The 15789-nt window shown below is 52.0% G+C and overlaps 2 protein-coding genes across 4 annotated transcripts in view; both read right to left on the bottom strand.

Annotated features, from left to right (window-relative positions):
• LOC136114514 (unconventional myosin-Vb-like) overlaps positions 1 to 1454 on the bottom strand; it is an 83856-nt gene extending 82402 nt beyond the window's left edge. For both annotated transcript variants that reach the window (XM_065859876.2, XM_071801686.1), the window contains exon 1: positions 492 to 1454. In XM_065859876.2, coding sequence (XP_065715948.1) covers positions 492 to 518 — 27 coding nt within the window. In that variant the 5' untranslated portion in view covers positions 519 to 1454. The remainder of the gene's footprint in view (positions 1 to 491) is intronic.
• An 88-nt stretch (positions 1455 to 1542) lies between these two features.
• LOC136114622 (cilia- and flagella-associated protein 53-like) lies at positions 1543 to 15568 on the bottom strand. Of its 2 annotated transcripts, XM_071801687.1 has the most exons (9): positions 15482 to 15560; positions 14276 to 14415; positions 13963 to 14189; positions 12545 to 12718; positions 9193 to 9496; positions 5915 to 6133; positions 5318 to 5534; positions 3531 to 3633; positions 1543 to 2707 (listed from the first exon to the last, which is right to left on the bottom strand). In XM_071801687.1, the coding sequence occupies exons 3-9, from the start codon at positions 14001 to 14003 to the stop codon at positions 2470 to 2472; spliced, it is 1296 nt and encodes a 431-aa protein (XP_071657788.1). In that variant the 5' UTR covers positions 14004 to 14189; positions 14276 to 14415; positions 15482 to 15560; the 3' UTR covers positions 1543 to 2469. The 2 variants fall into 2 exon arrangements, with proteins under 2 accessions (XP_071657788.1, XP_065716108.1); XM_065860036.2 differs by lacking the exon at positions 14276 to 14415 and having other exon boundaries at positions 15482 to 15568.
• Positions 15569 to 15789: the final 221 nt, after the last annotated feature.

Genomic DNA, 15789 nt, shown 5'->3' with positions numbered 1-15789 from the left:
AAATCCAAATAAAAGTGCCAGGCCACCAGCCATGTTCCCTCCCCCGCTGCCATGAGGAAGCAGGTGCGCTGAGGGCTCGGATTTGGGAGGCGCAGAAGGAAAAAGAAACTAGAAATTGGGCACTTTGAGAGTATTTCGGTTCCTCACAGGAGCGTTTTCCCCTCGCCCTCCACTCCGGCGGAGGGAATGTGAGGTAAAAATCATTATTCTGTGAGGATTTAGGGAAGCTGAGGGTGTTTTAGAACGCGCTGAGGTGAGGGAGCGAGTTTAACGCCGACACAACCGCGACCCACGGGCGAAGTTCACGGAACCGGGCACCCGGGGGGGGGAACCCCGTGAGGGGCCGCGCTGGCGGGGGGGACCCGTCCCGGTACGCGTGGGGAACACGGGGAAAGTTGCCGGTTCACGAGTGGAAAGATACACACACACCCCCCACACACCCCCACACACACACACTCACGCACCCCCCCGCCAAAAGGCGCCCCGCTCACCTTGGTGTAGAGCTGCGCGGCGGACATGGCCGGGGCGGGCGGCGCTAAGCGCGGGGCATGGGGCCGGCAGGCAGCGAGCGGCGCCGCCGGACCGACCGCCGGACAGACACACCGACCTTTAGACCCGCCGCCGCCGGCCGGGGCGCGGGGAAGGAAAGGGAGCGGCGCGGCGAAGGGGGCAGGAGGAGGAGGAGGAGGAGGAGGAGGAAGAAGAACCGCCCCCGCCGCGCCCCGCGCAGGTATGGGGCGGTGCGGCCGGGCACGGCTCGGCTGCGTTCGGCTCCACTCGGCTGGGTTCGGCTCCGCTCGGCTGGGTTCGGTTCGGCTGAGTTCGGTTCCGCTCGGCTGGGTCCGGTTCCACTCGGCTGAGTTCGGCTCCGTTCGGCTGGGTTCGGTTCCGCTCGGCTGGGTTCGGTTCGGCTGAGTTCAGTTCGGTTCGGCTGAGTTCGGCTCCGTTCGGCTGGGTTCGGCTCCGCTCGCCACTGATGGGCTCGGTTCGACTCGGCTCCGCTCGGCTGACTTTGGCTCGGCTGAGTTCGGCTCCGCTCGGCTGGGCTCGGTTCCACTCGGCTGAGTTCGGCTCGGTTCGGCTGTGCTCTGCTTTTCCCGGGCTCGGGGGGGTAAAGGAGCAGCGCTTTGCTTCACCCCTTGTGCCGGTTTACAAATAGATTTTAAGAAAAACCCTTTTTTAGACATATTTCTCTTCACCTCCCCGGTCCCAGCTGCTTCCTGCCCTGATCCCCAGGCAGGGTGCCAGGCAGAGGGGCAAAGCATCACCCCTTCACTCAAACACACCCCGTTTCTCCTTGGGTTTGGGCTTTTTTAACCTTTTTATTCCTTTTCCAAGAGAAAAAAAGTAACAAAACCTCAAGCAGGTTCCTCTGGGTGGTTTGAGGTGCTGCCATGAGGGGACGCCCCATTTATTGGGGTGCAGGAACAGCTTTAATGGGGTGTAGGAACAGCTTTAATGGGGTGTCACCCACACCAGCCCACTGGAAATCCATTGGAGGAAAGCGCCAGGGATGGGTTTTTGTTCAATCCGCTTCCCTCCATCCCCAGGTGCTTCTATTCCTGCTTACGAGGCGCTTTCTGAGCTCGAGAAGGACGATGCGAATGCAAAATATTCCTGATGAATCACTCTAGCTGCTCATTAGCATCGGAGGTATTTTGCATATTAACTAAGCAGGCAGAAAATGTGCTTAGGCTTTGTTTGCTCTGCCACCCGTGGTTTGGGCTGCGTTGTTCGCTGGGCACCCAGTTTGCCTTTAAAGCCATCGCTGGTGGCTCCTTGTCCTTTGGGGGTGAAACTGTCCCCTGTATTTGTCACCTGTTCCTTTAGCCCCCCCGCAGCACCACGGATCCGATGGGAGGACAACAAACAGCACGAATATCTCCTTATTTTCCTCACTCTAACGTCCTTGGTGAATCCAAATAAATCGCAGGCGGCGCTGGGGAAATCTCTGCAAAATAGTTTTGTTGGGCAAACAAAACTTGTTCGTCTCCTTTTATTAATTAAACCGTAGAAAGAAAATGTATAAGGAGTAAAGATTTCGGTGAGGATGGGGTGGTAATGACAACGCAGAAGAAAGCGCTGCCATCCCTGTTCTGATCTTCCATTAATAGAAGACTTTAATTAAAGAGAAACTAAAGCCCGCAAAATACAGAGAAAATCCCTGAAGTGTGTCCTAAGTGCTGGAAATCTCTCATTTGGAAGGCAAAGGCTTCTGTTCCTTTGGGAATCAAAACTTGTGCTGATCATATTTAACAAGCAGTAGCCTATTAAATATTTTATCATATTGGCAAGCGCCAGGGTTTTAAATTTGGGGGTAAATCTGGAGTGATGTGATTGGGATTGGAGTTCCCAGCTCTGCCACGGCCAAGTCGTCCACCCCATCAAAGTGGGAAAGCAGGATAAAAATAGATAGGAAAGTATCATAAAAATAGATAGGAAAGTATCATAAAAATAGATAGGAAAGCATCATAAGCGAACTTCTTGAGAGTTAGACCTGAGTTTTCGTCTCAAAGGGTGGATTTTTGCTGTTTGATCATAAGGCTTTGCTAGAACGTCCTGGATCCTCTCTTGGTAAGCTCGCTCTGCCGCTAAACCCGACTCGCGTTCTCGCTGCTTCTCTTCTTCCTCAGCATCACGGGCCTGTTGTCGCTGGGTGATTTGAGCCCTGAGTTGCTCTTGGTATTCTTTTATTTCCTTGACTTTCCTGGAAATAACATAGGAATGGGTTATTTATAAAGCGTGGCTTAAAAACTAATCAATTATTTAATCCGTTAGCTTTAGACTAAAGAATCTCCTACCCCTGTCTGGGCTCATTGGTGAAGCAGGAGTCACAAAGACGCCTCAAATGCCAACAGTTGACTCAAGATTCGGGTGTAAATACAATTGGGATGGACCACAAGTGACACAACTAAACGCCGGCTTTGCTAAGCGAAGCTTAAGACGAAACTCAGCGTGTTGCCTTCCAAATGGGGAGATTAAGAGCAGAGAAGGCAACATTCCCAGTAACTTGGTGACCTCCCAAGTGCGGAGAAAGGGCATGAGCATCAAAAATAAAGGGAATAAGTGAAATAATGTCCTTTGCATGACACCCAGAGGAACATTTTAGCTACTGCGGGTAACTCTTTTCACCCTAAGGTAAGAATTCCATGTTTACTTGCAGCAAGTTGATGGCTGATTAAATGACAGTTTAATTGAGGCGTGTGGGTGGAGTTGAGCAATTAGCACTAGTTCTCCCAGGTAAGTAACGAACTAAGCCCTCATTAACCCTCCTCCCTAATAACAGCTCGGAGTAGGAGGGGGTGTATTTAACAAACAAGTCATGCAATGGGTTAAAAAAGCCCAAAACGAGACGTAATGAGACGCCGTTATTTATGTGATTAAGTCGCTAATTCTGATCTCGCACCAACAGAGCAGCTCTGAACAGAAGAAAACCCACCGGGCGCTCTTAGAGTTATCGGAAAATACGAATTAAAAGATCGATGGGCGATTAAATGAAATGATGGGATAAAAGAACAAAAGGAAACTACCTCACGTATTTTTCTTCTTCTATACGTTTGAGTTCTGCGATGGCTTCGGCGAATAACAACCTCTCCTGAGCGAGTTCTTCCTGCTCCTTTGCGTTTCTTTGCACTGAAAACCAAACCAACTTGTAGAAGATAAGCTAAGCTTAGAGGGACAGCGAGCCTGAGTTCAAGCCTAAAGAGCAAGACTAAGTTTCCTTGCTTCTCCAGAGGCACGTGAACAATATCAAGTTATTCTCATTTGGTTTTGACCCACTCAGAACGCAAAAAGATTTTGCATTCAGAACTTAATATAATAAATACAGATTGCTTGCTCATGTAAGCTGTGCTTTACTGGGCTTTGCTTTGGTGATTGTAACAGGATATTAGTGTAAGGAATTCCCTTTTTAAGAAAATCGCTGCTAAAGTGCAAAAATAGTGAGTATATTTGTGTGGCTATTCTGGTTTTGGCCCCCATCTCTTCCTTTTGTACCCATTTGGTTCATTCTAGGCAAAGGCCAGGACTTGCTAGTCTAAGTAAGCATCTTAACGCCTTAAAAAATCATGCATTATACATAATAAAAAGCAAAATCGAACAGCACTAGGTATGTGCTGAGAATATGCCTTGAGTGAGGCATTTGGCACAGTGTCCCACAGCATCCTCACAGCTGAACTGAGGGAGTGCGGTCTGGATGAGCGGGTGGTGAGGTGGAGTGGGAACTGGCTGAAGGGAAGAAGCCAGAGAGTCGTGGGCAATGGGGCAGAGTCCAGTTGAGGCCTGGATCCAGTGCAGTGCCTCAGGGGGCAGTGCTGGGGCCGGGATTATTCAATATATTAATCAATTATTTGGATGAGGGAATAGAGTGACTATTAGAGAGCAGTGTAGGGGAAAAGGGAGCTGGGGGTCCTGGGGCCAGCAGAGTGACCATGAGCCAGCACTGGGCCCTTGTGGCCAGGAAGGCCAATGGTACCTGGGGTGGGTTAGAAGGGGGTGGTCAGTAGGTCAGAGAGGTTCTCCTGCCCCTCTGCTCTGCCCTCGGGAGACCACACCTGGAATCTTGTGTCCAGTTGTGGCCCCTCAGTTCCAGAAGGACAGGGAACTGCTGCAGAGAGTCCAGCGCAGCCACCAAGATGCTGAAGGGAGTGGAGCATCTCCCGGGTGAGGAAAGGCTGAGGGAGCTGGGGCTCTGGAGCTGGACAAGAGAACACTGAGGGGTGACCTCATTCATGGTTACAGATATATAAAAGGTGAGTATCAGGAGCATGGAGCCAGGCTCTTCTCAGTGACAACCAGTGATAGGACAAGGGGTAATGGGTTCAAACTGGAACACAAAAGGTTCCACTTAAATTTGAGAAGCAACTTCTTCTTAGTGAGGGTGTCAGAGCCTGGCCCAGGCTGCTCAGGGAGGTTGTGGAGTCTCCTTCTCTGCAGACATTCAAACCCGCCTGGACCCCTTCCTGTGGAACCTCAGCTGGGTGTTCCTGCTCCATGGGGGGATTGCACTGGATGAGCTTTCCAGGTCCATTCCAACCCCTGACATTCTGGGATTCTGTGATATTATCGCTGTGGGCAATGGGGCAGAACAGGCCATCCAAGGGCTGTCAAACATCTTCCCAAAATGGGGTGGGTGGTCAAGATGGTCTTGGCTTAAATCATAAATCAAACCGCTAAAGCATCAGGAACCCCTTGCTGTGTATTCTGTGCATTTTCCAGCGGGACTCGATGATCTCAAGCATCACTTTACCACCAAAAAGATCCTATAAACGCCCGTAGGAGTCAAGTTTCAGAAGGCGATTCAGCCGTTATCACTTACGCTTCTCCTCAACCTGCAGTTGTCGTGTATCCAGGACGTTTTTCAGCAGCTGCTCTCTCGCCTCCCTTTCTAACCGCAGTTGTTCGGCCTTCTTGGCCCAAATCTTGGCCATCTCCTCATCCAGGAGCTGCTCGTCTTCCTTTTGGCGCCGTTTCTCCTCCTCCAGCTGTTGAGCCCGGTGCGCCAGGTAGTTCTGTTGCTCCTTGAACAGCTCGTGCTGCGAACGCACAGATATTTGGAGAGCTGATCAAGCTACTTCACCCTCACCTGCATTAGAAACCTCGGGATTGAGAAATATGTTAAGACACAATAATAAACGTCACCTCCTCTAAGGTCTAACAGTGGGTTTATGCAACTTTCCTAACGTACGTGAGCTTCTAAATGCCTGGAGCAGAGTAAAGAATTCAGCTCCTTGCTCTCTCAAAGTTACGTCAAGACCCATTTTCAATGGGCAAACAGACTCATCTGCCTTTCATGGCATCTCCAAGATGTTTAACATGTGGTTTTGCATATATATCCAGCTCTTCAAGATTTTAAACCTTTTCTTAGTATTAATGAGTTGGAATAAGTTAAATATTGACTTTCTTCAGCTCTTACTTTTCTTTTTGTTTTCTCCTCAGGGTCTTCCTGGGGTTCTTGAAGAGCTTTTTCTAAGATCTTCATCTCGAGGGCGAGTTCGCTTTGTTTTTCCTCATTAAGATGCTGCTTCTTGTCCTCGGCTGCGCTGAGCAACGTGTCCCTGAGTTCTTTCTGTTTCTGTCGCTTCTCCATCTGACGTTGTTCATTTTCTTGCTTAAGCAGCTTCTGCTGTTCTTCCTACAACGGGAAAAATAACCAGATTGTAAAATCCCACAATGTCAGGGGTTGGAATAGACCTGGAAAGCTCATCCAGTGCAATCCCCCCATGGAGCAGGAACACCCAGCTGAGGTTCCACAGGAAGGTGTCCAGGCGGGTTTGAATGTCTGCAGAGAAGGAGACTCCACAGCCTCCCTGGGCAGCCTGGGCCAGGCTCTGACACCCTCACCCATTGGAGATCCCCCCAAACACATTGGAGGTCCCCCAACCCATTGCACATCCCCAACTTAACCATGGGAGATGCCCTCAAAGCCATTGGAGATCCCCCCAAAACCACTGGAGATACCCTCAACCCACTGGAGATTCTCCCAACCCATTAGAGATTCCCCCAAACCCATTGGATATCACCCATCTCATTGGAGGTCCCGCAACCTATTGGAGATCTCCAAAACCCATTGGAGATCCCCCCCCAAACCCATTGGAAATCCCCCAACCCATTGGAGATCCCCCAACACCCTTGGAAATGCCCAAACACATTGGAGATTCCCCAGCCCAACCATGGAAGATCTCCCAACCCAACCATGGGAGATCCCCCAACCCCTTGGAGATCCTTCCAAACCCATTAAAGTTCCCCCAAACCATTGGAGATTCCTAACCCATTGGAGATACACAAACCCATTGGAGAAGCTCCGAGACCCACTGGAGATCTCCCCAACACTTTGGAGATTACTCCAAACCCATTTGAGATCCTCTCAAACCCATTGGAAATCCCCCAACTCACTGGAGATCCCCAAAAACACATTGGAGATCCCCCCAAACACATTGGAGAACCCCCAACTTAACCATGGGAGATGCCCTCAAAGCCATTGGAGATCCAGTGGTATCCCCAGGGCAGAGCAGAGGGGCAGGAGAACCTCTCTGACCTACTGACCACCCCCTTCTAACCCACCCCAGGTACCATTGGCCTTCCTGGCCACAAGGGCCCAGTGCTGGCTCATGCTCACCCTGCTATCCCCAGGACCCCCAGCTCCCTTTCCCCTACGCTGCTCTCTAATAGCTCATTCCCAACTTATACTGGAACCTGGGGTTGTTCATGCCCAGCTGTAAGAGTCCTTGCATAACTTCCAGCCAAACGATGGCTAAAATTAGTTTAACTGGAACATTGAAGAGCAAAGATAAGTAGCTTAAGATTTTCACTTAATGATAACAGAGCTTCACATATTGCGGATATTCTGCATCTCTAGCGGACATACATTTATATGAAGTAATTGCATCCTTATATTCTGACGGGCAGTTACTGAATTTCCATTTCCACCTTATATTGGAAAGAACAGGAAAAGCGACGGTAAAGTTGAGTTCTTAACAAAGAAACAATGAAAAAAGCTAACGGGTATACGTATAATTTAAGATTCTTTAGTCAAAATTAAAAAATAACACTAGCAAGCACCAGTAAGACCAGCACAACTACAACAAGCCTATACTGGAAAGGGATAGGAACAAAAACAACAGCGTATTGACCACAATGGTTGGGCCAAGGCAGCCAAACGCTTCCCGTAATGACGCCCAAGAGCAGCCAGGACTAATGGGTGAGAGCGTTTAGGCACTGAATTAGTTAAAAAATAAAATATAAAGGGTGTATATTCTGAAATTCCATCAGCTGAGGCATAAGCAGTTGGGATTTTGTACATAAATGCGTATCGTGGTCTGAGATCTGGTGTTGTGCGTCCCAGCTGGGACACAAGGAAATCAGAATCACCTCAGGGCTCAAAATGGCGGTAACAGAATCACCTCAGGGCTCCAAATGGCACCAGAATCACCTCAGGGCTCCAAAAGGCGGCACCAGAATCACCTCAGGGTTCAAAATGGCACCAAGGGCACCAGAATCACCTCAGGGTTCAAAATGGCGGCACCAGAATCACCTCAGGGTTCAAAATGGCGGCACCAGAATCACCTCAGGGTTCAAAATGGCACCAGAATCACCTCAGGGCTCAAAATGGTGGCACCAGAATCACCTCAGGGCTCCAAATGATGGTACCAGAGTCACCTCAGGGCTCAAAATGACGGTACCAGAGTCACCTCAGGGCTCCAAATGGTAGCACCAGAATCACCTCAGGGCTCCAAATGGTGGCACCAGAATCACCTCAGGGCTCCAAATGATGGTACCAGAGTCACCTCAGGGCTCAAAATGGTGGCCCTGGGGGTACCAGAATCACCTTGGGGCTCCAAATGGTGGTACCAGAGTCACCTCAGGTCTCCAAATGGCGGCACCAGAATCACCTCAGGGCTCAAAATGGTGGCCCTGGGGGTACCAGAATCACCTTGGGGCTCCAAATGGTGGTACCAGAGTCACCTCAGGTCTCCAAATGGCGGCACCAGAGTCACCTCAGGGCTCCAAATGGTGGTCAGAAGGGTGGCGGGATCACCTCCCAAGAAAGGCCTTGAGGTGCTGGAGTGAGTGGAGAGAAGGGAACGGAGCTGGGGAAGGGGCTGGAGCACAAGTGTGATGGGAGCGGCTGAGGGACCTGGGGGGTTCAGCTGGAGAACAGGAGCTGAGGGGAGACAGGGACACAAAGAAACGGCCTCAAGTTGCATTGGGGAAGTTTAAATTGGATATTAGGACACATTTATTCATCTAAAGGGCTGTGGGGCATTGGAACAGGCTGGAGTCACCATCTCTGGAGGGGTTGAAAAGACACAGAGATGAGGTTCTCAGGGCCATGGGGCAGTGCCAGGGGTGGGTTAATGCTTGGACTCAATGATCTCGATAGTCTCTTCCAACCAAAACGATTAATAATTCTACGATTCTAAAAGCTTAAAAACACGTTGATTTCCCACAAAAGGCTCCGAGAGGCTTGAAATGCCCAAATCCTTGACACGCTGAGTTTCAAAAGCCGTATTTCCCTCAGTAAACAGGAGCGCGTTTGCCACAGGAAAGAGGCTTAGCATAATAGGACAGTCTCAGATCCTAATGGAATCAGTGAAGACACAAAGAATGTATGGATTAATCTAAATGTTTAGTAAGCCTATCACCAGGAGGGCCTTCTAGACATCTCCGAATGGAGAATTATATAGAAATTACCAGCAACTGAGCCTCTTCTTCCTTCAGCCGCTTCTCCTCCTCTTTGCGAGCGTCGAGCGCCGCGACCTGGGCGCCGAGAACGTTGAGCGTTTCCCGGTGCCGTTGTGCTGATTTCTGCATCTCGGAGGCGTCTCGCTGCTCCTTGGCCAGCCTGTCCTGCTTCCAGAGCTCGGCGAACATCTGCTCCTCCTCCTGCTGGTGCTTTTTCAGCTCTTCCTTCAGAGCCAACTGGGCCAGCCGGTCGGCGCACACTTCCCGCTGGTGCTTCTTGGTCAGGTGCATGCGGAGCTCCTCGCATTGTTGGCTGGAAAGGCAAGGGAAAAGGTTGAAGTTGAAATACTAAGGCGCAAAATAACGCATGAGTTAGGTGGGGTGAGGATGATGGAGGATCCTGGGTCATATAGATACATAGGAATGGTGCTTGGGATGCCAAATTCTACAGCTGGTGTGGCGCTGGCTCTTTGGGAGGTGTAGGAAATCAAAGAGAGATTGGAGGGAGATTTGCACCTTGATCTGTTGGGGAGCAGCTCCTGGATCTTCATTTGTAGGAAAAGGAGAAAACAAGGAGGGGGGGGAAGGAGGAGGAAGGAGGGGGGGGGAAGGAGGAGGAAGGAGGGGGGGGAAGGAGGAGGAAGGAGGGGGGGGAAGGAGGAGGAAGGAGGGGGGGGAAGGAGGAGGAAGGAGGGGGGGGAAGGAGGAGGAAGGAGGGGGGGGAAGGAGGAGGAAGGAGGGGGGGGAAGGAGGAGGAAGGAGGGGGGGGAAGGAGGAGGAAGGAGGGGGGGGAAGGAGGAGGAAGGAGGGGGGGGAAGGAGGAGGAAGGAGGGGGGGGAAGGAGGAGGAAGGAGGGGGGGAAGGAGGAGGAAGGAGGGGGGGGAAGGAGGAGGAAGGAGGGGGGGGAAGGAGGAGGAAGGAGGGGGGGGAAGGAGGAGGAAGGAGGGGGGGGAAGGAGGAGGAAGGAGGGGGGGAAGGAGGAGGAAGGAGGGGGGGGAAGGAGGAGGAAGGAGGGGGGGGAAGGAGGAGGAAGGAGGGGGGGGAAGGAGGAGGAAGGAGGGGGGGAAGGAGGAGGAAGGAGGGGGGGGAAGGAGGGGGAAGGAGGGGGGGGAAGGCGGGGGAAGGAGGGGGGGGAAGGCGGGGGAAGGAGGGGGGGGAAGGCGGGGGAAGGAGGGGGGGGAAGGCGGGGGAAGGAGGGGGGGGAAGGCGGGGGAAGGAGGGGGGGGAAGGCGGGGGAAGGAGGGGGGGGAAGGCGGGGGAAGGAGGGGGGGGAAGGCGGGGGAAGGCGGGGGGGGAAGGCGGGGGAAGGCGGGGGGGGAAGGCGGGGGAAGGCGGAAGAAGGGGGGGAAGGCGGAAGAAGGGGGGGAAGGCGGAAGAAGGGGGGGAAGGCGGAAGAAGGGGGGGAAGGCGGAAGAAGGGGGGGAAGGCGGAAGAAGGGGGGGAAGGCGGAAGAAGGGGGGGAAGGCGGAAGAAGGGGGGGAAGGCGGAAGAAGGGGGGGAAGGAGGAAGAAGGGGGGAAGGAGGAAGAAGGGGGGAAGGAGGAAGAAGGGGGGAAGGAGGAAGAAGGGGGGGAAGGAGGAAGAAGGGGGGGAAGGAGGAAGAAGGGGGGGAAGGAGGAAGAAGGGGGGGAAGGAGGAAGAAGGGGGGAAGGAGGAAGAAGGGGGGGAAGGAGGAAGAAGGGGGGAAGGAGGAAGAAGGGGGGGAAGGAGGAAGAAGGGGGGAAGGAGGGAAGGAAGAGGGGGGAAGGAGGGAAGGAAGAAGGGGGGAAGGCGGGAAGGAAGAAGGGGGGAAGGAGGGGGGGAAGGAGGGAAGGAAGAAGGGGGGAAGGAGGGAAGGAAGAAGGGGGAAGGAGGGAAGGAAGAAGGGGGGAAGGGGGAAAGGAAGAAGGGGGGTGGAGGGGGGGAAAAAGGGGGGTGGAGGGGGGAAAAAGGGGGGTGGAGGGGGGGAAAAAGGGGGGTGGAGGGGGGGAAACAGGGGGTGGAGGGGGGGAAACAGGGGGTGGAGAGGGGGGAAACGGGGGTGGAGAGGGGGGAAACGGGGGTGGAGAGGGGGGAAACGGGGGGGAGAGGGGGGAAACGGGGGGGGAGAGGGGGGAAACGGGGGGGGAGAGGGGGGAAACGGGGGGGAGAGGGGGGAAAAGGGGGGGAGAGGGGGGAAAAGGGGGGGGAGAGGGGGAAAAGGGGGGGGAGAGGGGGAAAAGGGGGGGGAGAGGGGGAAAAGGTATAGATGTAGTTGGAACATATGCTGTGTGAGGTTTGCATATATAGGCCTTTCTTTTACATATAAACCACATGCAGAATACGCTCGTTCAAACATGTGGGTTGTTCTTCATTCAAATAAAGACTTAAAATAAGTCTCCTGGTCACTCGAAAGCTCATTCCCATGGGGAAAATCCTCAGAGAGCGGAAATATAGGTTACGCTGGTCAACAGGAACCACTAGAATACGCTGTCAAACAATCTTTATTGTGGCCAATATATGAGTATTTTAATTGTTTTATCATCAGGATATCAATGTTCATCAACAAGGGTGAAGATCTACAGGTGTGACAGACACAGAGGAATAACAATGGAATGAAATAGAACAAGGGCAAGTGTAGAGTCTTGAATCTGGGCAGGAACAACCCCAGGTTCCAGTGTAAGTTGGGGAATGAGCTGTTGGAGAGCAGTGTAGGGGAAAGAAACTTCTACTTCTTATACCTTAACACAATGGGTTCAAAGTTCTCTCAGCAGTGAAGGAATAAACAATTATTCATCCTTTTTTGCGCTTATAAACTAATCTGAATTTAATTGCGTTCTCAGAGGGGGAGAGAGCTTTTATTTAAGTTCATCGTGGGTAGAATAATAGAAAATACTCCTGTAATTGCTTGATCTCATCAAAATAATTCCTTTAAGGCAGCTTTTACAGCAACTTAGAAGCATCTGCTCCCCCAGATGGTTGGATTTCTTCCTCTCTTGATGTCCTAAGCTTCTTAACATTAAAATTATGTCTGTATTTACCACTTCCCGAAGGCAAAAACCTCATGTATTTCCCTCATCCCTGGTTATTTCTTCATTTTACGGTCCAAAGTCGCTGCGATAACATTTTCCATATGGATCCTTCCGATGTTATCGCAAAATAGAAGAGGATGCAATATTAAAGGTACCAATAATGAACATACACAGATTTTTGGTCATGGATCTTCAACAAATATTCATCTCCTGATGAGCAAAATCTCTCCATGGACCAAGTTGTTTAAGGATGAAAATAACAAGGGGAAAACAGATTTGGAGCTACTTAAAGATAACAAAATTGTCACCTTTTTGCCCAATCACCTCTTGGTATTTATTTGGGGTAACACTAAGATATTTTTCTGGTGATACCTGAATTGCTGCTCCCGTTTCTCAGCCACCAGTTGTTGTCTTTCTCTTTCTCTCTTTTCTCTCAGTATTTTCGCTTGTTCCTTCATTTTGTCGTGTTTCTCCTGTACCGTTTCTTCAAGCGCGTCCATCTCAGCAAAGTATTTGTTTTCCTCTGCTTCCAGAAGCTCACGAAGCCTGTATTGAAAATATTTAAACAGAAGTTAAAATAATCATTCTGGAGAAGGAGAAAGTTCTAGTTTATTGGTTACAGGCGCAAAATGAAGGTAGCAAGGGAAAGTGCAGAGTGTTACATCTGGGTAGGAACAACCCCAGGTTCCAGTGTAAGCTGGGGAATGAGCTGTTGGAGAGCAGTGAAAAGGGAGCTGGGGGTCCTGGGGCCAGCAGGGTGAGCATGAGCCAGCACTGGGCCCTTGTGGCCAGGAAGGCCAATGGTACCTGGGGTGGGTTAGAAGGGGGTGGTCAGTAGGTCAGAGAGGTTCTCCTGCCCCTCTGCTCTGCCCTGGGGAGACCACACCTGGAATCTTGTGTCCAGTTGTGGCCCCTCAGCTCCAGAAGGACAGGGAACTGCTGGAGAGAGTCCAGCGCAGCCACCAAGATGCTGAAGGGAGTGGAGCATCTCCCGGGTGAGGAAAGGCTGAGGGAGCTGGGGCTCTGGAGCTGGACAAGAGAACACTGAGGGGTGACCTCATTCATGGTTACAGATAAAGGGTGAGTGTCAGGAGGATGGAGCCAGGCCCTTCTGGGTGACAACCAATGATAGGACAAGGGGTAATGGGTTCAAACTGGAACACAAGAGGTTCCGCTTAAATTTGAGAAGAAACTTCTTGATGGTGAGGGTGGCAGAGCCTGGCCCAGGCTGCCCAGGGAGGCTGTGGAGTCTCCTTCTCTGCAGACATTCAAACCCGCCTGGACACCTTCCTGTGGAACCTCAGCTGGGTGTTCCTGCTCCATGGGGGATTGCACTGGATGAGCTTTCCAGGTCCCTTCCAAACCCTGACATTCTGGGATTCTGGGATTCTGTGAAAACGAGCACATCACTCCTTCCAACATTGTCCAAGGGAACATCAAATTTTAACTCAGGGATCACTGCAAAATCCCCTCTGATGACAGAAAAGTCCCGTCCTGGCATGGATTAAGCTCTTCATCTTGCAAACCCAAACCGTACTAGTTACTGTGTTTAAATAAGTATCTCTAGCGATTGGCTCAGCGAGTAGTAGCCCAATTAACTAATGTTTATTCTACGTCACTGCTTCACCAACACGCCTACAGTTATGATGAATAATTAATATTATGCCCCAACACACTGTGTAACAAGGTGCTGAGCTCTACTGAGTGTTTTTCCCACCATCACTTCTCCAAGAGCAAAGTTAAATTGAAAATATTAAGGGAGATATTGGTTTTAGCTACGCGGTTGGTACCTCTCTCTCCTCTCATCAGCTCCAGGTAGATATTCCCGCATGGCCGCGTCCACCTTTCTCTGCAGGGCGCTGCGCAGCCATTTCTGCTCATTGTGTTTCTGCCACTCGTTGACGTGGCGATACTGGGCGTAGAGCTTTAAGAGATTGGCATATTCAAGTTCTTTTTCTTCCCGTCTTTGGGCGGAGGCAAAGTTTTCAATGGTTTGCTCTTTAGGAGGCCTGGCTCTCTGTAAGAGAAAGCATTGGCAGGGGTGAAAATATAATCTGTGTTTTGGTTTGGATGAATTCATGATGAAATAAGGTGAGGCCGCACCTCAAATCCTGGGTCAGTTTGGGCCACTCACAAGAAAGGCCTTGAGGTGCTGGAGCGAGTGGAGAGAAGGGAACGGAGCTGGAGCACAAGTGTGATGGGAGCGGCTGAGGGACCTGGGGGGTTCAGCTGGAGAACGGGAGCTGAGGGGACACAGGGACACAAAGAAACGGCCTCAAGTTGCGCCAGGGGAGGTTGAGGTTGGATCTGGGGAACAATTTCTTGCTCGCTGTATTAGAGAAACGCGCATGTGTAGAAAAACCAATGTTCCACTGGGCCCCAGGGCATCCACCCATGCAGTTTTGAATCTTTTTTAAAAAAAGATAAACTAAGACTCATCTTTGAATCCCATATGGGATGTTGGGAAATCTGTAGGATGGTCTCATCCAGCATTGAAGAGCTGAAAATCTTCCAAGTGTTGGGGGGGACACATGAGGCCAAATCTCAAATCCTGGGGGCAGTTTTGGGCTCCTCACCTCAGGGCTCCAAATGGTGGCACCAGAATCACCTCAGGGCTCAAAATGGCAGCACCAGGGGCACCAGAATCACCTCAGAGCTCAAAATGGCGGCACCATAATCACCTCAGGGATCAAAATGGTGGCACCAGAATCACCTCAGGGCTCCAAATGGTGGCAACAGAATCACCTCATGGTTCAAAATGGTGGGCAGAGGGGTGGCGGGATCACCTCACAAGAAAGGCCTTGAGGTGTTGGAGTGAGTAGAGAGAAGGGAACGGAGCTGGGGAAGGGGCTGGAGCACAAGTGTGATGGGAGCGGCTGAGGGACCTGGGGGGTTCAGCTGGAGAACAGGAGCTGAGGGGAGACAGGGACACAAAGAAACGGCTATGACTTCTATCTCATCCTCTTCATCCAAGAGAGCGCTTATGGTGTGTTTTACACCTGCCCAACAAGCATTCCCACCACAGGTACCCTCCAGCCACCTCCACAACCTCTCTGGACAGCCTGCTCCAAGGCTCTGGCACCTCAAAGGAAAGAAGTTCCCCCTTATATTCAGATGGACCCTCCTGTTCTTCAGTCTGTGCCCGTTGCCCCTCATCCCGTCACTGGGCACCACTGAATCTGCTCCATCCCCTTCTCCCCCTCCCCAGGCCTCAGCCTCCCCCGGGAACCCCGCGTCGCTCCCCGCCCCTCTCACACGGCCCAGCCCCAACCGGCACGGGGCTGGAGCTCCCCCCAAGAACCCGCTCACCAGCGCCGTGGAGTGCGGGAAGGGCCCGGGCACCTCCCGGCACCGCGGCCGCTGCCGGCGCCGCGCGTCCATGGCCGGGGAGGCGGGACGCGTCGCCCGTTGCCGTGGCAAAGCGCCGCGCCGGAAGTGGCGTCATGACGCTGGGCGCGCAGCCGCGGGCGGGCTAAGGGAGGAGGTGTGGCTGTCATGGCGGCCGAGGGGGCGTAGGTTGGGGAGACACAGAACCATGCAGAGCCTCAGGATCTTCGAATCCAAGCATTAATCCACCCCTGGCACTACCCCATGTCCCTGAGAACCTCATCTGTGTA

The sequence above is a fragment of the Patagioenas fasciata genome, chromosome W, assembly GCF_037038585.1.
Source record: "Patagioenas fasciata isolate bPatFas1 chromosome W, bPatFas1.hap1, whole genome shotgun sequence".
Taxonomy (NCBI): Eukaryota; Metazoa; Chordata; class Aves; order Columbiformes; family Columbidae; genus Patagioenas; species Patagioenas fasciata.
Note: the sequence above shows the minus strand (reverse complement) of the source record. Positions and strands in the feature narration are given on the sequence as shown.

What these genes read in the sequence shown, in the direction of transcription:
- LOC136114622 (XM_065860036.2), bottom strand. Translation starts at nt 15,553, where the DNA reads ATGGACGCGCGGCGCCGGCAGCGGCCGCGGTGCCGGGAGGTGCCCGGG. An exon ending in AAACGGGAGCAGCAATTCAG is followed by an intron (nt 9,497 to 12,544) that starts GTATCACCAGAA and finishes TTGCCTTTCCAG; the next exon opens with CCAACAATGCGAGGAGCTCC. An exon ending in ACTGCAGGTTGAGGAGAAGC is followed by an intron (nt 3,634 to 5,317) that starts GTAAGTGATAAC and finishes TTTGGTTTTCAG; the next exon opens with TGCAAAGAAACGCAAAGGAG.